Consider the following 20,356-nt stretch of genomic DNA (forward strand, 5'->3'; position numbering starts at 1 on the left):
CAGTTAAATATTACAGTGACAGTCAGCAACCAGTCACCTTCCCCTACAGCTCCATCCTCTAATCTCAATGGTGGTACACAGAGTCTGGAGAGGGAGAAGGAGACAGGATCTGGAGAGGGAAAAGGAGACAGTGCAATTAGTGACACTGGGAGTACCACAATGGACAGGCTCAGCATTGAGCGACACTATAAGGCCCAGTACCTCTGGGCACTCCCTGGGATGATGTGAACCCAGTTCATGATGGCAGTTTTGCAATACTCACACATCCACAGGTAGTACATCACGGTTACAGTCTTCTGAAAATCATGGGGAATCTCCGTCCTAATGTCATGATAGAAGCAGGGTTGGACTGGGCAGAAGGAAGGCAGCGGAGGCCAATTATTCACAATTGCTGCAATCAAAACAATATTAACCTCAGTTCAAATCTACAAATAAAGCTAGTTCTGACCTTTTTACTTAAATTGGTGCTCATCACTGTTAACGGATAAAACTTCCGTTTAAACCATCTTGTCCCAAACACTCCCAGGGCAGGTGTAGCACGGGGTTAGATACACAATAAAGCTCCCTCTACACTGCCCCATCAAACACTCCCAAGGCAAGTACTGACCCTCCGACAGTGCGGCACTCCCGCAGTACTGACCCTCCGACGGTGCGGCGCTCCCGCAGTGCTGACTCTCCGACGGTGCGGCACTGCCTCAGTGCTGACCCTCCGACAGTGCAGCACTGCCTCAGTGCTGACCCTCCGACAGTGCAGCACTGCCTCAGTGCTGACCCTCCGACAGTGCAGCACTGCCTCAGTGCTGACCCTCCGACAGTGCAGCACTGCCTCAGTGCTGACCCTCCGACAGTGCAGCACTGCCTCAGTGCTGACCCTCCGACAGTGCAGCACTGCCTCAGTGCTGACCCTCCGACAGTGCAGCACTGCCTCAGTGCTGACCCTCCGACAGTGCAGCACTGCCTCAGTGCTGACCCTCCGACAGTGCAGCACTGCCTCAGTGCTGACCCTCCGACAGTGCAGCACTGCCTCAGTGCTGACCCTCCGACAGTGCAGCACTGCCTCAGTGCTGACCCTCCGACAGTGCAGCACTGCCTCAGTGCTGACCCTCCGACAGTGCAGCACTGCCTCAGTGCTGACCCTCCGACAGTGCAGCACTGCCTCAGTGCTGACCCTCCGACAGTGCAGCACTGCCTCAGTGCTGACCCTCCGACAGTGCAGCACTGCCTCAGTGCTGACCCTCCGACAGTGCAGCACTGCCTCAGTGCTGACCCTCCGACAGTGCAGCACTGCCTCAGTGCTGACCCTCCGACAGTGCAGCACTGCCTCAGTGCTGACCCTCCGACAGTGCAGCACTGCCTCAGTGCTGACCCTCCGACAGTGCAGCACTGCCTCAGTGCTGACCCTCCGACAGTGCAGCACTGCCTCAGTGCTGACCCTCCGACAGTGCAGCACTGCCTCAGTGCTGACCCTCCGACAGTGCGGCCCTCCCTCAGTACTGACTCTCCGACAGTGCGGCACACCCTCAGTACTGTACCCCTAACCGAGAGAGTGATCCATAAGGCAATAGTGTGTTGTTGCTCACATATACAGAGGCATACTGGTAGTTGACAGGTGGTTGTGCATGCACGGACCATAATTAGTGCCAGTGCTTTGAGAAGGCTAGCGAGTTGAAATTGTTTGGTGGTGTTTCCCCGTGTAACAATGAATGATGTCAGTGCCAGATGCTCGGGACTCACTGCTGGATGGAATGGCAGCATTCTGTAGTTCCCTCTCCTTCCGGTCTAACTCAGCTGCTTTCTTCTCCAGCTCTTCCTGCTGCTTCAGCAGGTCGGCCGTGAGAATTGTCGCAGGCTTCTGTAAAATTCAAATCAAACCTTTAACAGCAACACTGTGGATTTATACAACACGTTTCACATAGTCAAATAGCCCAAAGTGCTTCAAAGCCGCACAATGAAAATTGAAGTTCAGTAAGACTGAAGGGAGGACAGTTAGAGATAGGTTTTAAAGGAGCCAGCTAAAAGATGGCCGAGGGGTTTAGACAGACAATTCCAAACTATGATAACTGGAAAAAGGGAGGTCACTGTTTCCTGTGGGAATGAGCACAAGGCACATTGAGGGGTGGCTGGCAAGGGGAGAGAGGGTAATGTAGAGGGAATCTCAGGCTGTAATCGTGTTCCCAGCCAGGAGTCTCACATGTCAACCAGGGTGCAGCATTTAATCTGGCCACAGGTTGAAATAAATTCAAGGAGCTAAGTTTACTTCAATGAAGGAAACTGTGCTCCCCTTAAGCCAGTGCAGGGCTGTTTATAGAGAGGCAGGCAAGGAGGATACCAGCTCTGTTCCACACCTCAGGGCTTCAGTCAATGCAGTCAACTGTCACGGTGTTAATATTATCAACACAGGTCCTGTACTGATTTGCGAAGTGTTGTGCAGTGGGAGGGGGGTCCCGGAGAACTGGGGCCTCTCCAGGGAATGAGAGGGGGTCCCAGAGAACTGGAGTCTCTCCAAGGAGTGGGAGGGTGTCCTGGGGAACTGGGGCCTCTCCAGGGAGTGGGAGGGGGTCCCAGAGAACTGGAGCCTCTCCAAGGAGTGGGAGGGTGTCCTGGGGAACTGGAGCCTCTCCAGGCAGTGAGAGGGGGTCCTGGGGAACTAGAGCCTCTCCAGGCAGTGGGATGCTGGGAGGACAGTGGTGAGGGCAGGGAGACTATCGGAGGCACAGACCTGGGTTCCATACGTCCGCTGTTCCACTGGACTTCTGGGGTTTTGACAGACGGCAGGCACAGGAGGTCGCTCTGGGGGCTGGGATGGAGGCAGTGGAGTTGTCATGATGGACGCAGCCTGGTATGAAGGAGGGGGCTGAAAAACAGAAAAAGAATCATCTGTGTACACACAATCCCCAATAAATATCTCTCTGTATATACACACATGCACAATCCCCAATCATTAGCTCTCCATGTGCACACACACAATCCCCAATCACTAGCTCTCCGTGTACACACACACTCCCCAATCACTGCCAGTCCACGTACGCACACACAGCCCCCATTCACTGCCAGTCCACGTGTACACACACACAGACAGTCCCCACTGCAAGTCTGTGTATGTGCGTATGCACTAGCGCACACGTCCTCATTCACAGCCAGCACGTTTACACACACACAAATGTGATTGACTCTTAAATACCTTTTTGAAATGGCCTAGCAAAGTGAGTGTGTGTGTACATGGAGGGATAGTGATTGGGAAGTGTGTGTGTGTACACGGAGAGGTAGTGATTGGGGTTTGTCAGCTGTATCAAACTGCTACGAAGCCTAAAAGGAATGAAACCTGGTGGACCACCCAGCATTGACCTATGCACTGGAAATGACAATGGTAAACACAGCCCTGTTGACCCTGCAAAGTTCTCCTTACTAACATCTGTGTTTGTGCCAAAATTGGGAGAGCTGTCCCACAGACCAGTCCAGCAACAAGCCTGACATAGTCATCCTCACAGAATCAATGTCCCAGACACCTGTAGGTTGTGGGATACAGTTCAGACTTTTTCAGTCTGAAGAAATCTTCATAATCATAGCTTTAGGTCTTTATTGACTCTTAGGACTATTTACAAATATACAGCAAATGTATGTGTGTACAAGCTAGGAGCGGTCTCCATGCTTACTGGTACATACGGCTCTGTCTAACATTAGACTGGCCCTGGATGTGGGTCATGTGCTCTTTTACATCACTGTGTGGACGGTACTGTCCTCAGTCCCACATTAACCCCATATGTGCCACTTATACTACACCTCCTCACCCCACCCCCCACGCACCCCCCCCCCACCCCCCAAGTCCTTATCCAATGTATTTTAAGTGATCATAGTTCACCTTATGTCTTACATTGATGTTGTCATTACTACATTATCACTACCCCATCTCCCTCTTTCAAGTCCTTGAATTCAAAGGTTGAGGTCTGGAAGCCTTATGGCTCTTCCATATCTCGATTGCACTTCACGGAGGAGTGGTGGGCTCTGTCGCTGCTAGTTCTTCCTGTAGGTCTGGTGGTTGTTCTGGCTTCTGGGTATGTTTTCACCCTTTTCTTCCACTCCTTTGTGTTGAACCGCACTCGGTCAGTTCAGCTGCTGCGTGGCTGGGCGTTTGTTACCCTAACTTGTTTCTTGCAGGATGGATGGACATTGTGCTCGCCTCCTTGTCATTTCTTTCACTGCTTCTGTTGTGTGGGCTCTGGCAATGTCCTCTGTGGTGGAAGATGAGCATTTAATAGTCTGCTCATCTCTGTATATCACTCTGCATTAGACGGCTGCTACCAGGTTTTTTTTATTCATCCATGGGATGTGGATGTCGTTGGCTGGGCCAGCATTTACTGCCCATCCCTAATTGCCCTTGAGAAGGTGATGGGTGAGCTGCCTTCTTGAACCGCTGCAGTCCATGTGGTGTAGGTACACCCACAGTGCTGTTAGGGAGGGAGTTCCAGGATTTTGACCCAGCGATAGTGAAGGAACGGCGATATATTTCCAAGTCAGGATGATGTGTGGCTTGGAGGGGAACTTCCAGGTGGTGATGTTCCCATGTGTTTGCTGTCCTTGTCCTTCTAGGTGGTAGCAGTCATGAGTTTGGAAGGTGCTGTTGAAGGAGGCTTAGTGAGTTGCTGCAGTGCATCGTGTAGATGGTACACACTGCTGGCACTTTGCGTCGGTGGTGGAGGGAGTGAATGTTGTGGATGAGGCTCCAGCATCTTTTGTGGCTTTGGCATGCTGGCTGGGAGTTGCAGTGTATGTTCAGCGGTTGCAGTGTTAACCTGCTATACCATTGTCGGAGCCAGAGATTGAGAGGTCATCAAGCTGCTGGTCGCTCCCTTTCACATCCTCCACTGGAGAGGTTGTGGTTACCTCCTGGGTGGTTGGCTGGTTTGAAAATTGAAGATTGTCCAGCGCCTGTGGAGAATGGGCAAATCTGCTCTGCAAAGAGAGAAGACAGTTCAGAGCTGAAGTCCCAGCCAGGATACCCTTTTTCGTATGAATATTTGGGAACTTGCAGTTCTGTATGATTATCAACTGTGGTTGTCTTGACATCTTCTGTTTTGAGGAGATCCAGAGCTACACAGGCATCTGGATGACATACATCAGCTTGAAGGCTTGTTTGATATCATACCTTAGTGGTTCCAGAATTATGCCTATGACTGGAAGCTGGGTTCCTCTGGGCCCATAGAGTGGTGCATCTGTTGTTCGAAGCCAGAGGTCTCTTAGCCACAGTTCTTTGTCTGGCAGGACTGTTACGCTGGCTCCTGTATCTAATGTAAAATTTGTTAAATGGTCATTGACTGAGATGTTCATATTCTAAAATGAGAAACCAAGATCTTTGACCTCACCCAAGAAGCATGGCTGTCTCTCTTGCAGGCTCTCAATCTCAGCCTAGTGGATGATCTTTGGGCCTTCTGTACATTTCAGAGCTTTTGCTTTACAGTCTGCTGTAGTGTCCAATCCTGTTGCACTGAAAGAATTGGGCTGAAACTGAAGGACATTGAACTCACCTGTGGGGACGCTTTACCCCACAGCGTTGACATGGTTGCTTTGCTGACCGGTTCAGGTATTGCTTTCCCTGGCTTGGAGAGTCTTTGTTGCCTCACTAGCTGAACTGTGGGTTGGCCTCTGCACGACGGTTTATTTTTTCTCCTTAAAATGGTTCCGTGCTGCTCATGGAGTTCTGATTGCCTTAACTATCTGGATAGCCTTCTTGAGGGGTAGATCTTCCTTCACTTGCAGCATGTCAGAGAGTGCGTTGTCTGCTACTCCTACAACTATTCTATCGCTGATAAGTTGAGATTTTAGCTCTCCATTTTCACAGCCTTCAGCCATCCTGTGCACATCATTAATGAATGAGTTGGCAGGTTCTCCTAGCTGCTGGACACGTATTAAATTTAGCCCTTTTGAGGATTTTGTTGCTTCTCAGGTTAAAATAAACATCAAATAATTTTAGTACTTGTTAATTCCTTGTGTAGCAATAATGTTATCCGTTATTGGCCCTACTGAATAAAGCACTTACGAACATACAAACAAGGAGCAGGAATAGGCCATTCAGCTCCTCGAGCCTGCTCCATCGTTCAATAAGATCATGACTGATCTGATAGTAATCTCAAATCTGCATCCTGCCTATCCCCGATAACCTTTCACCCCCTTGCTTACCAAGAATCTATCCACCTCTGCCTTAAAAATATTCAAAGACTCTGCTCCCACCGCCTTTTCAGGAAGAGAGTTCCAAAGACACACGACCCCCAGAGAAAAAATTTCTCCTCATCTCAGTTTTAAATGAGCTACCCCTTATTTGTAAACAGTGACTCCTAGTTCTAGATTCTCCCACAAGAGGAAACATCCTCTCCACATCCACCCTGTCAAGTCCCCTCAGGGTCTTATATGTTTCAATCAAGCTGCCTCTTACTCTTCTAAACTCCAGCAGGTACAAGCCTAGCCTGTTCTTTCCTCAAAAGACAACCCTTTCTACCCTTAATGTCACCATTAGCACATATCTTAGCTAATATCACCACTGTCAACACCTCTTTGTCCTTTTGTCTGTGACATCTTTTGGCAATCTCCACCTATCACTGGCCCTCTATCCAGCTCTACTTGTCCCACCCCCCCTTAAACCAGCTTATATTTTACCTCTTTTCTATTTTTCCTTAGTTCGGATGAAGAGTCATTCGGACTCGAATGCTGTCAGACCTGCTGAGTTTATCCAGGTATTTTTGTTTTTGTTTTGGATTTCCAGCATCTGCATTTTTTTGCTTTTACCACTCATTCCAGGTATTAGTCTGGGTGAACCTTCTCTGAACTGCTTCCAATGCATTTTCATCCTTCCTTAAATAAGGTGACCAATACTGTACATTACTCCAGACGTGGTCTCACTAGTGCTCTGTATAGCTGAAGCATAACCTCCTTACTTTTGTATTCAATTCCTCACAATAAATGATAACGTTCTATTAGCTTTCCTAATTACTTGCTGTACCTGCATACTAGTCTTCTGTGATTCATGCACTAAGACACCCAGATCCCTTGCATGTCAGAGCTCTGCAATCTCTCACCATTTAGATAATATGCTTCTCTTTTATTCTTCCTGTCAAAATGGACAATTCCACATTTGCTCACATTATATTCCATTTTCCAGATTTTTGCCCACTCACTTAACCTATCTATGTCTTTTTGTAGCTTCCTTATGCCTTCTTCACAAATTACTTTCCTACCTGTCTTTGTGTCATCAGCAAATTTGGCAACCATCCTGTCCATCCCTTCAACCAAGTCATTTATATGACTTGTAAACAGATGAGATCACAGCACTGATCCCTGTGGCACACCACTCGTTACATCTTGCCAATCTGAAAAAGACCCATTTGTGCCTACTCTCTGCTTCCCATTAGCTAGGCACCATGCCAATATGTTACCCCCTACACCATGAGCTTTTATTTTCTGCAATAACCTTTGATATGGCTTTATCAAATGCCTTCAGGAAATCTAAGTCTAGTACATCCACCGGTTCCCCTTTATCCACAGTACGTTACTTTCTAAAAGAACTTCAATAAGTTGGTTAAAATGATTTCCCTTTCACAAAACAATGTTGACTCTGCCTGATTACCTTGAACTTATCCAAGATGTTAAGCTAATTGGCCTGTAGTTTCCTGCTTTCAGTCTCCCTCCCTTTTTGAATAAAGGAGTTACATTTGCCATCTTTCAATCTGATGGAACCTTTCCCAAACCTAGGGAGTTTCAGAAAATTAAAACCAATGCATCGACTATCTCACTAGCCACTTCTTTTAAGACCCTAGGATGAAGTCCATCAGGACCCAGGCACTTATCAGCCCTGTTATGGCAGGTGGATGGTAAATGCCAAGCTGCCCAAATCCCAGAGGGAAACTTCAAGCAGCTGCCACAACTATTTGCAATTTGTACTTATTTTGAGTATTGGGCTTTGAATTAAGTAAAAAGGCCACCAAGTCTTACAGGTTTCTTAAAAAACTAAATTAAACCTTTATTAAATAAAAAAATGATTCTAAGCACGTACATAGGTTTACAAATTACTACTATAATAACTACTAGCTCCCCTGATTAATCTAACTCCCAGTTACACCTCTGTTAAGGCAACAATAAAAATACATATTTCAAAAAGACCCAGGCAAAGTAACATGACACCCTGAACAGTCGAATTCAAAGTGAGTTTTCTTAACCTCAGTTTCTTTATACAGCAGCTTGGGGCTTAGATGCTGCAGGCTTTTCACACTTGTTACATCTTAGAATTCCTTCTTCCCTACACGCAACCTTCTCTTCCTTTTATACATATTTTCCCCTTTGAATGCAAATTCTCATTGTTTCACTATGTCTTTGGACTTTACCTCTCCAATAATAAAATCTATCATAGTACCAATTTTACCAGTAATCTTTGGGAAAAATAAACACACTGTTTCTTAACTTCTCCTGGCTAGGTGAAACATTTTACCCCCTCTTTTGAATTCAAGCTAGTCTGGTTTATTTAAAAATGCAAATGTTCCCTTTACACCTCATATTCTAAAACTTAACATTTCAAACAGAGCTTATCTTCCTGATACATCAAAGCCTTCAGACCAGATGCCTTTAATTCAATTAAGTCCCCCACACACACACACAGATTCATAGACACAAACCCCACTGCTAGTCTACTTTACAATAAATTCCAATAACATTATGAAAATTATTATATCTTCTTACAGCCCGCAGCACCAACAATTTACTCAGTACCACTTCTCTTGTTCAGCTTTGGTCTTTTTATCCAGACCTGAAGCAATCATGTATCTAAGGATTTTTTTTTCTCTAAAGTACCCAATTATGTGATTGATCAGGGCCTTGGATAAGACCAAATTGATCTGGAAGAGTGGATTTCTGATCCATGGTTAAAAAATTTTAAAGTGTAGGTTCAACTTTAAGAAGTTACTGAAATTCAATATGACATTGCCATTTGCCTTTTTTTATTCATTCACGGGATGTGGGCGTCACTGGCTGGGCCAGCATTTATTACCCATCCCCAGTTGCCCTTGAGAAGGTGAGCTGCCTTCTTGAGCCGCTGCAGTCCATGTGGTGTAGGTACACCCACAGTTAGGAAGGGAGTTCCAGGATTTTGACCCAGCGACATTGCAGGAACATTTCCAAGTCATGATGCTGAGTGACTTCAAGGGGAACTTGCAGGTGGTGGTCTTCCCACCTATCTGCTGCCCGTGTTCTTCTAGATGGTAGTGGTCGTGGCTTTGTTTAAAGACAAAGGGTTCACCTGTGCCTGCAGGCCCTGACAGTCTCCCACTGCAGTGGAGCTTCCACTCAGCCCTGAAAATATTTTAAACAATGGCTGTTTGGATCAACTGGCTGCAGACCTCTCCGTTCAATGCTACTCTTTAGGGTCATGAAAGCATCCAATCCTGGCCTTTGCTGGTCTTTAAAGCTGATTCCTTACTTGCTGTTGTATGATGATGTGCATGCCCACATTGGAATTTAAAGGTGCTCAGCAGAGCAAGGGTTAACGTGGGCCTGGAGAATTGCACTGCGCACAGTATGATATATAGGGTCACATGGTAATAGACTCTGAGAACAGTCTGGAAGGGACCCTGCGTGGGAGGAGCAGCACCAAGCACGGCAGTAATTGGGATCTGGACACAGTTAAAGGCTACCAATAAAGTGTTGATGTTTAAACACACAAATCTCAATATCATCAAACAAACCCATAACACAACAGTTGCAATTCTTCCCAATTAATCAATTTTCTTTTTCCTTTTCGGAGCAAGCACAGTATACAGGAGGTGACTCAGGAATCTGGATGGGGACAGTGCTTTCAGAAATGGGTTGCTCTGACTTTTAAAAGACCGAAAACTTGTTAAAACTAGTTCTGGCCAGGAGCCTAATTTTTCAGCTAGCTCTTCTAGGTCCTTTGACTCTACAATCTGTGGGTTTTCAAACTGGGTGTCCACGCAATCTCTGGAGTCCTCAGCTGCACAATGGAGATTTTCTTCTGTCCTCTGTTTCCAATTGTGCTATGGAGTTTCTCTCAGGCGACCTCCCTCTGTGTCTTCACTTCTGCTGCTTTCAGTCAGTCGGAAGCTGCTCCTTTAATTTTCCAGCTTTTGAATTTCTGCTCCAGCTTTTCCGAGGATCTGGGTTTGTCCAGGAGCTGCCCCCATCTTATGGGATGTTAGATACAGTTCGGTAGGTCTGAAGAAGTCTTCGTAGTCATACGGAGGTTAACTGTAAGTCTTTATTGATTCTTAGAGTTATTTACAAATATGAAGTAAAGGGTACAAGCTAGGAGCTGTCTCCATGCTTGCTGGTACACACGGTTCTGTCCAAGACTAGACTAACCCTGGGTGTAGGTCATGTGCCTCTTACTTCACTGTGGGCACTACTGTAGTCCCACATTAACCCTATCTGTGCCAGAGCCATATACTATAATCATTACCATCTCTGGGTATGTTCTGTCCCACCAACAGGACAGACCCAGCAGAGGTGGCGGCACAGTGATACTATACTGTCAGGAGAGAATTGCCCTGGGAGTCCTCAACATTGATTCTGGACTCCATGAAGTCTCATGGCATCAGGTCAAACATGGGCAAGGTAACCTCCTGCTGGTTACCATCTACTGCCTTCCCCTCAGTTGATGAATCAGTACTCCTCCATGTTGAACACTATTTAGAAGAAGCACTGAGGGTGGTAAGGGCACAAAACGTACTCTGGGTGGGGGACTTCAAAGTCTATCACCAAGAGTAGTTCAGTAGCATCGCTACTGACCGAGCTGGCAGAGTCCTAAATGACATAGCTGCTAGACTGTATCTGTGGCAGTTGGTGAGTGAACCAAGAACACTTAAACCTACCTGTCGCATCTGCGATGTGACAGTCTTAATCCTTGTGAAGGCAAAGTTATCTTCACATTGAGGATTCCCTCCATCGTGTTGTGTGGTACTACCGCCATGCTAACTGGGATAGATTTCAAACAGATCTACCAAATCAAAACAGGACATCCATGAAGTGCCATGGGGGATCAGCAGCAGCAGCACGGTATACAACCACAATCTGTAACCTCATGGCCCGGCATATCCCCCATGCTACCATTACCATCAGGCCAGGAGATCAACCATGGTTCAATGAAGATCGCAGGAGGGCATAAGACCATAAGACATAGGAGCAGAAATTAGGCCATTCGGCCCATCGAGTCTGCGCCACCATTCAATCATGGCTGATAAGTTTCTCAACCCCATTTTCTCCCCATAACCTTTGATCCCCTTACCATTCAAGAATCTATCTATCTCTGTCTTAAATACACTCAATGACCTGGCCTCCACAGCCCTCTGTGGCAATGAATTCCATAGATTCACCACTCTCTGGCTAAAGAAGTTTCTCCTCATCTCTGTTCTAAAAGGTCTTCCCTTTACTCTGAGGCTGTGCCCTTGGGTCCTAGTCTCTCCTACTAATGGAAACATCTTCCCCACATCCATTCTATCCAGGCCTTTCAGTATTCTGTAAGTTTCAATCAGATCCCCCCTCATCCTTCTAAACTCCATCGAGTATAGACCCAGAGTCCTCAAACGTTCCTCATACGTTAAGCCTTCCATTCCTGGGGTCATTCTCGTGAACCTCGTCTAGACCCTCTCCAGAGCCAGAACATCCTTCCTGAGATATGGGGCCCAAAATTGCTCAAAATATTCTAAATGTGGTCTGACCAGAGCCTTATAAAGCCTCAGCAGCACACTCCTGCTTTTATATTCTAGTCCTCTCGAAATAAATGCCAACATTGCATTTGCCTTCCTAACTACCGACTCAACCTGCAAGTTAACCTTAAGAGAATCCTGGACTAGGACTCCCAAGTCCCTTTGCACTCCAGATTTCTGAATTCTCTCCCAATTTAGTAAATAGTCTATGCCTCTATTCTTCCTACCAAAGTGCATGACCTCACACTTCCCCAAGTTGTATTCCATCTGCCACTTCTTTGCCCATTCTCCTAACCTGTCTAAATCCTTCTGCAGCCTCCCCACCTCCTCAATACTACCTGTCCCTCCGCCTATCTTTGTATCATCTGCAAACTTAGCTAGGATGCCCTCAGTTCCTTCATCTAGATCATTAATGTATAAAGTGAAAAGTTGTGGTCCCAACACTGACCCCTGCGGAACTCTGCATGCCAGGAGATGCATCAAGCATACCTAAAAATGAGGCGTCAACCTGGTGAAGCTACAACACAGTACTACTTGCGTGCCAAACAGCATAAGCAGCAAGTGATAGACAGAGCTAAGCAATCCCATAACCAACAGATCAGATCTAGGCTCTGCAGTCCTGCATCTTCCAGTTGTGAATAGTGGTGGACAATTGAACAACTCACTGGAGGAGGGGACTCCACAAATATCCCCATCCTCAATGATGGAGGAACCCATCACATCAGTGCAAAAGATAAGGTTGAAGCATTTGCGACAATCTTCAGCCTCCTCTGGAGATCCCCAGCATCACAGATGCCAGTTTTCAGCCAATTTAATTTACTCCACATGATATCAAGAAACGGCTGAAGACACTGGATACTACAGAGGCTATGGGCCCTGACAATATTCCAGCAGCAGTACTGAAGACTTGTGCTCCAGAACTTGCCGCGCCCCTAGCCAAGCTGTTCCAGTACAGCTACAACACTGGGATCTATGTGGAAAATTGCCCAAATACGTCCTGTACACAAAAAGGACAAATACAACCTGGCCAATTACCGCCCCTTCAGTCTACTCTCCATCATCAGTAAAGTGATGAAAGGGGTCATCAACAGGGCTATCAAGCAGCACTTGCTTAGCAATAACCTGCTCGCTGATGCTGAGTTTGGGTTCCACCAGGGCCACTCAGCTCCTGACCTCATTACAGTCTTGGTTCAAACATGGACAAAAGAGATGAACTCCCGAGGTGAGGTGAAAGTGACTAAACTTGACATCAAGGCCGCATTTGACCAAGCGTAGTATCAAGGAGCCCAAGCAAAACTGGAGTTAATGGGAATCAAAAGGAAAAGTCTCCACAGGTTGGAGTCATACCTAGCACAAAGGAAGATGATTGTGGTTGTTGGAGGTCAATCATGTCAGTCCCAGGACATCACTGCAGGAGTCCCTCAGGGTAGTGTCCTTGGCCCAACCATCTTCAGCTGCTTCATCAATGACCTTCCTTCCATCATAAGTTTAGAAGTGGGGGCTTTTGCTGATGATTGCAGAATGTTCAACACCATTCGCAACTCCCCAGATACTGAAGCAGTCCATGTCCAAATGCAGCAAGACCTGGACAATATCCAGGCTTGGGATGACAAGCGGCAAGTAACATTCACGCCACACAAGTGCCAGGCAATGACCATCTCCAACAAGAGAGAATCCAACCATCTCCCTTTGACGTTCAAAGGCATTACAATCACTGAATCCCCACTATTAACATCCTGGGGGTTACCATTGACCAGAAACTGAACTGGGCTAGCTATATAAATACTGTGGCTACAAGAGCAGGTCAGAGGCTAGGAATCCTGTGGTGAGTAACTCACCTCCTGACTCCGCAAAGCCTGTCCACTATCTACAAGGCACAAATCAGGAGTGTGATGGAATACTCTCCACTTGCCTGGATGAGTGCAGCTCCAACAACACTCAAGAAGCTTGACACCATCCAGGACAAAGTAGCCCACTTGATTGGTACCCCACCCATCATCTTCAACATCCACTCCCTCCACCACTGGTCCACAGTGGCAGCAGCATGTAGTATCAAATGGTGCACAGCACCAACTCACCAAGCCTCCTTAAAAAGCACCTTCCATACCCACGACCTCCACCACCTAGAAGGACAAGGACAGCAGATGCATGGAAACACCAACACCTTCAAGTTCCCTTCCAAGTGACACACCATCCTAAATTGGCACTACATCGCCTTCACTGTCGCTGGATCAAAATCCTGGAACTCCCTCCCTAACAGCACTGTGGGTGTATCTACACCACAGGGGCTGCAGCGGTTCAAGAAGGCAGCTCACCACCACCTTCTCAAGGGGCAATTAAGGATGGGCAATAAATGGTGGCCTTGCCAGCAACGCCTACATCCCGTGAAAGAATAACAAAAATTCACTGCCAGTCCATTGTTACAGAAGTGTGATGTCAAATGTTAAATTTCAAGTTCATCTGCTGGACTCCCATATGGAACTGTTTATAAATAGGCAGTTTTAACTGTTAAAATTAAGACACTGACTTAAGATGGCTGCAAGAGGCCACCTGATATGTCTCCAACTACAAGTTGGTCAATTTTCTGGAAGTTTCCAATCTGGTTTCTTGAGCACAATAAAAACTAACCCCTCACGTGCTTCAACTCAGGAAACCCTGTCTAACGGAACCCTTTGCAATCAGCACATAAACAGTTCATACATACACTGAATTGGCACATTCATGTTTAGAAGTCTCAAAAAACTGTTAAGAAAAATAGGGAATCCTTGCACCCGACTTCACATGGTCCATAACAGATATTTGGGGGTGAGCGTCAGGATTTGAACCCATGGACATAATGAGGAATTGGAAGTGGGAACTAAATTAATCCCTAGATGTAAATTTTAAAACAGTCCAGGTTTTCTTGTGTACAGTGCTACAGTACAAACATGTCAACTTTCAAAGCTAGTGATTTTCTAGAACAGGGTGAGGTGACTTGGAACAGTTTAAGGGCCCTTGAATCATTGAAGAGTGTGGCTTTAGCAATTCAACCAAAAGCTAGGAAGCCTAAATTCAAAAACTAGTGGTTAACAATCTGGAAATGAGAGACAGAGATAAGGATAGAGACGGAAACAGGCAACCTAAACTTTGGCAAACTACAGCTGGAACAGTACAGATTAGAGCTGGAATTCTAGGTAAGGGAAAGGGAAAGAGAGGATAGGAAGCAAGAAAGTGGGAGGGAAGAAAGAAAAAACAGAAAGAGAGGAAAGAGAAAGGGAGATACAGGAACTCAGGAAAGAAAGGCAAATTCAACAAAATCAGCTTGAGCTAATGGGGGGAGAATCCCACTGTACTCAGTGAGGGCACCAACAGTCAGAGGACCACCGCTAACACGTGTATATATACACACACACAAACACACACACACACATACACACAGTGTCCCCATTCACTGCTGGTCCATGTACACACACACAGACACATGGGCGCACACACATGCGTGCACACACAGACCCTGTTCATAGCCCAACTCTGTTGTCCATATTCTCACTCACACCAGACCCACAGAGCCATCCCCACCCCGTGCTAGAATTAGAGTCAATGGAGGCAAGTAAACAATGTCTCAATCCTTCTCATCCTTGTTTTCAACAGGGTCCCCCCCCTCCCTATCTCTGTAACCTCCTCCAGCCCCTACACCCCTCCCTATCTCTGTAACCTCCTCCAGCCCCTACACCCCTCCCTATCTCTGTAACCTCCTCCAGCCCCTACATCCCTCCCTATCTCTGTAACCTCCTCCAGCCCCTACACTCCTCCCTATCTCCGTAACCTCCTCCAGCCCCTACACCCCTCCCTATCTCTGTAACCTCCTCCAGCCTGTACACCCCTCCCTATCTCTGTAACCTCCTACAGCCCCTACACCCCTCCTTATCTCCGTAACCTCCTCCAGCCCCTACACCCCTCCCTATCTCTCTAACCTCCTACAGCCCCTACACCCCCTCCCTATCTCTGTAACCTCCTCCAGCCCCTACGCCCCTACCTATCCCTGTAACCCCCTCCAGCCCCTACACCCCTCCCTATCTCTGTAACCCCCTCTAGTCCCTACACCCCACCCTACCTCTGTAACCTCCCCCATCCCCTACGCCCCTCCCTTTTTCTGTTACCTTCTCCAGCCCCTTCAACCATATCTCTGTAACCTCCACTAACCCCAATACCCCTCCCTTTCTTGGTAACCTCCTCGTGCCTTACTTTCCCGAGATATCAATGATCCTCCAATTCTGTCCCCTCGCATATCAGCCCCTGCCCCAATTTCCATCACTCTACCAGTGTCTTCAGCTGCTTGGGCCCTAAGGTCCGGAATTCCCTCCCTAAACCTCTCTGCCTCTCCTTTAATATACTCCAAAAAACCTGCCTCTCCTTTAACATGCTCCAAAAAACCTGCCTCTCCTTTAATATGCTCCAAAAAACCTGCCTCTCCTTTAATATACTCCAAAAAACCTGCCTCTCTGACAAAGCGTTTGGTGGCCTTTCCTAACATGTCAGTTGACTTGAGGTGAAATTTTGTCATCTTGCTCTCTCATAAAGCACTATATTACATGTGCTACCTAAATGCTGTTGTTGTTTTAGTTCCGCAGTTGATGGCTATCTCTGCAACCATATCACTCTCAACCTATATCCCAAAAGAGTTCACAAGCTGTGGTGACAAACCTATCAGTGTCAACATTACTTGTTTATCAGTGCCTTACATCATCTAGTACGTCCTGACTACTCCCCAGTAAGATAGGAACAACTGAAAACTTGCATTTCTATAGCGCCTTTCACCGCTTCAGGACATTACAAAGCTCTTTACAGCCACTGAAGTGTAGTTACTGTTGTAATATAGGAAACATTTCTGCCAATTTACGCACAGCAAGCTCCCATAAAGAGCAATGTTAATAACCAGATCATCTGTTTTTGTTTGTGTTATTGGTTGAGTGATAGATATTAGCGCAGGATGCCAGGGAAAACTTGCCCTGCTCTTCTTCCAATAGTGGCCACCGGACCTTTTAGGTCCACCTCAGAGGGGAGAGGGGGGGCTAGGGACAAGGCCTAATCTGAATGATTGACCCTCCGACAGTGCGGCGCTCCCTCAGCACAGGCCCACCAGCAGCGCAGCGCTCCCTCAGCACTGACCCTCCGACAGTGCAGCACTCCCTCAGCACTGACCCTCCGACAGTGCAGCACTCCCTCATCACTGACCCTCCGACAGTGCGGCGCTCCCTCAGTACTGACCCTCTGACAGTGCAGCGCTCCCTCAGTACTGACCCTCCGACAGTGCAGCGCTCCCTCAGCACTGACCCTCCGACAGTGCAGCGCTCCCTCGGCACTGACCCTCCGACAGTGCGGCGCTCCCTCAGCACTGACCCTCCGACAGCGCGGTGCTCCCTCAGCACTGTACTGGATGTGACAACCTGGATTATGCTCTCAAGTCCCTGGAGGTTTCGCAACTGAAAAAAACAAAAGCTTTTCAGGGAGACGCAAGTCCTAGTGATAACTCACCTCAAGTATGGCAATTGAGATTCCATTGGATCGTCCTCAGGGTTTTCAGCTTAATGCAGTAAGCACACATAAGCAGCTGAGTGTCTACTGGATCGGGCTACACAAACATACACTCTACCTTTAACCATATGTAAATCAACGACAGCAGCTACACACAAGCAGCTCTGTTCTCCACACCCAGAGTCTGTGTGCACTTTAACATACAAAGCGAAAGGGAATATCAAGGAAAAACACTTGAAGGAATCAGCTGCTCTATCTTTATGCAATAGTTCTTTGAACAGCAGCTGGTGAGACCCCTGTGCACCGAGAGTGATGTCACACTGACTGTCTCACCCTCTCTCCATGCTGAATTAATAACTGTTACCCCTATACTCCTGCTTCTTATCACTATCCAGCTGCCCCTGCTTTACATTTGCTTAAAGGCAAATAAATCAGTGTTGTGGAGCCTGATATGCCTGGTAGGAGTCAATGAAAATGGACTGTTCTAGTTGTGATGCCTCTTGTGGTTAAATAGCCTACCTCAAAGTCGAAGCTCAGCTACTAAGGGGTGGGGAGGGGGGCCTATTGCCTATGAAATCTGTATTGTGCTGAGTCACAGATTCCTCATTGTTTTCAAATTCAGCAGTAGCTCTGCCCCTCGAGTGGCTGCACTCTCGCTCTGCATTCACCATCAGCACTCCCACCCCCCTCCAAAGCCCAGGAGGGCTGAGATCTCACTTTCTCCCCTTGACTCCAACCAGTCCCCAATCACTAAACCAACATCCGGCAAGCCTGATGGCACCTTTCATGTTAAGCACTGCAAGAAACACACATCTACTTCACATTCCAATCCAGGCTGAAATTTAACCAAGGGGTTTATAAAAACAGATATGCGGGAGTGAGTTACAGACTGGAATATAATCGAGGTGTTCGGGTGGTTTACATATAGAATAACAGATACCCGGGAGTGAGTTACAGACTGGAATCTTATCGAGGGGATCGGGGTGGTTTATATATAGAATAACAGATACCCGGGAGTGAGTTACAGACTGGAATCTAATCGAGGGGATCGGGGTGGTTTATATATAGAATAACAGATACCCGGGAGTGAGTTACAGACTGGAATCTAATCGAGGGGATCGGGGTGGTTTATATATAGAATAACAGATACCCGGGAGTGAGTTACAGACTGGAATCTAATCGAGGGGATCGGGGTGGTTTATATATAGAATAACAGATACCCGGGAGTGAGTTACAGACTGGAATCTAATCGAGGGGTTTGGGGTGGATTATATATAGAATAACAGATACCCGGGAGTGAGTTACGGACTGGAATCTAATCGTGAGGTTCCATGCCAGTGTTGTTTCTGGTTCGAAATGTGTCTCTGTGAGAACAACAGGGTGTTTTCCTTTCTCATGGCGTGCAGTATCACAAGTTAATGTCTTTGGTTAGATAATAGGTGGCCTTCCTGCCTCACTTACCCCTCTGTTTCCCTCAAAGGGGTTATAAAGCTGGTTCATGGCAGGCTGTTGATGCTCCATGCTATGTTCAAGCACTGCTGGGTCCTGTAAGCAAACATATATGCAGCAGTCAGTGAAAAGAGCAAAGCAACAGACAGGCAGCAAAACATGTTGCAACCCAATACCAACATTTGATCCTGGCTGTGCTGTACCCCAGGAGTACAGTCATTTAGTGATTATGTTCCTAATCCCATCCTTAGTCTGTGCTGTATCCCGGGGATACAGTAATGTAATGGTTACAATCCTGGACCCTATTCCCCACACTGTGCTGTATCCCAGGGGTACAGTCATGTAATGGTTGCAATCCTGGACCCCATCCCCACACTGTGCTGTATCCCAGGGGTACAGTAATGTAATGGTTACATTCCTGGACTCCAAACCCAGACCGTACTGTACTCCAGGGGTACAGTAATATCATGGTTACAATCTTGGACCCCATCCCCAGGCTGTGCTGTATCCAGGGGTGCAGTAATGAAATGGTTACATTCCTGGACTTCATCCCAAGACTATATTGCTATACCCCAGGGGTACAGTAAAGTAGCAGTTGTGTTTTAACCCAGGTGTACAGGGCACAATTTCAAAATCTGCAGATGCTACAAAACTTGGCAGCATTGCGAACTACGAGGAGGATGGTATAGAACTTCAAAAGGACATAATCAGGTTGGTGAATGGGTGACCAAGAAGCAGATGAAATTTAATGCAGAGAAATATGAAGTGATTCATTTTGTTAGGAAGAATGTGGAGAGGCAATACAAAATAAAGGGCACAATTCTAAAGGGGCTGCAGGAGCAGAGGCACCTGTGCATAAATCATTGAAGGAGCAGGACAGGCTGAGGGCATGGTTAATACAGCCAATGGCACCCTGGCTTTATCAATAGGGGCATAGAGTAAAAAGCAAGCATGTTATCTTGTATAAGACACTGGCTCAGCCTCAACTGGAGCATTATGTCTAATTCATGGTGACTCACTTTAGGAAGATGGAAAGGCATTGAAGAGACACAGAAAGGATTCATGAGAATGGCTCCAGGGAAGAGGAACTTCAGTTACTTAGATAGATTGGAGAAGTTTGGACTGCTCTCCTTGAAGAAGTGAAGGCTGAGAGGAGATTTGATGAGGGGTCTGGACAGAGTAAATAGGGAGGAATTGTTTGCATTGGTGGAAGGATCAGGTACCAGAGTTAATTGGTTATGGTAAGTGGCAAAGAGGCAATAAGACATGAGAAAAAACGTTTTCACACAGTGAGTGGTTAGAGTCTGGAATGAACTGCTTGAGAGTGTGGTGGAGACAGGGTCATTCGAGTGGTTAGGATCTGGAATGCACTGTCTGAGAGTGTGATGGAGACAGGGTCAATTGAGTGGTTAGGATCTGGAATGCACTGTCTGAGAGTGTGGGGGAGACAGGGTCAATCGAGTGGTTAGGATCTGGAATGCGCTGTCTGAGACTGTGGTGGAGACAGGGTCAGTCGAGTGGTTAGGATCTGGAATGCACTGTCTGAGAGTGTGGTGGAGACAGGGTCAATCGAGTGGTTAGGGTCTGGAATGCACTGTCTGAGAGTGTGGTGGAGACAGGGACAATCGAGTGGTTAGGATCTGGAATGCACTGTCTGAGAGTGTGGTGGAGACAGGGTCATTCGAGTGGTTAGG

General features: G+C 47.0%; 1 protein-coding gene across 1 annotated transcript in view; it reads right to left on the reverse strand.

The window, feature by feature from the left end:
- scamp3 (secretory carrier membrane protein 3) overlaps positions 1 to 20,356 on the reverse strand; it is a 41,224-nt gene that overhangs the window by 7,179 nt on the left and 13,689 nt on the right. Inside the window, exons 2-5 of the mRNA XM_078534092.1 lie at positions 18,675 to 18,758; positions 2,720 to 2,854; positions 1,735 to 1,852; positions 263 to 391 (exon numbers count right to left, since the gene is read on the reverse strand). Coding sequence (XP_078390218.1) covers positions 263 to 391; positions 1,735 to 1,852; positions 2,720 to 2,854; positions 18,675 to 18,758 — 466 coding nt within the window. The remainder of the gene's footprint in view (positions 1 to 262; positions 392 to 1,734; positions 1,853 to 2,719; positions 2,855 to 18,674; positions 18,759 to 20,356) is intronic.

Source organism: Cetorhinus maximus, chromosome 36 (assembly GCF_964194155.1).
Source record: "Cetorhinus maximus chromosome 36, sCetMax3.hap1.1, whole genome shotgun sequence".
Classification (NCBI taxonomy): domain Eukaryota; kingdom Metazoa; phylum Chordata; class Chondrichthyes; order Lamniformes; family Cetorhinidae; genus Cetorhinus; species Cetorhinus maximus.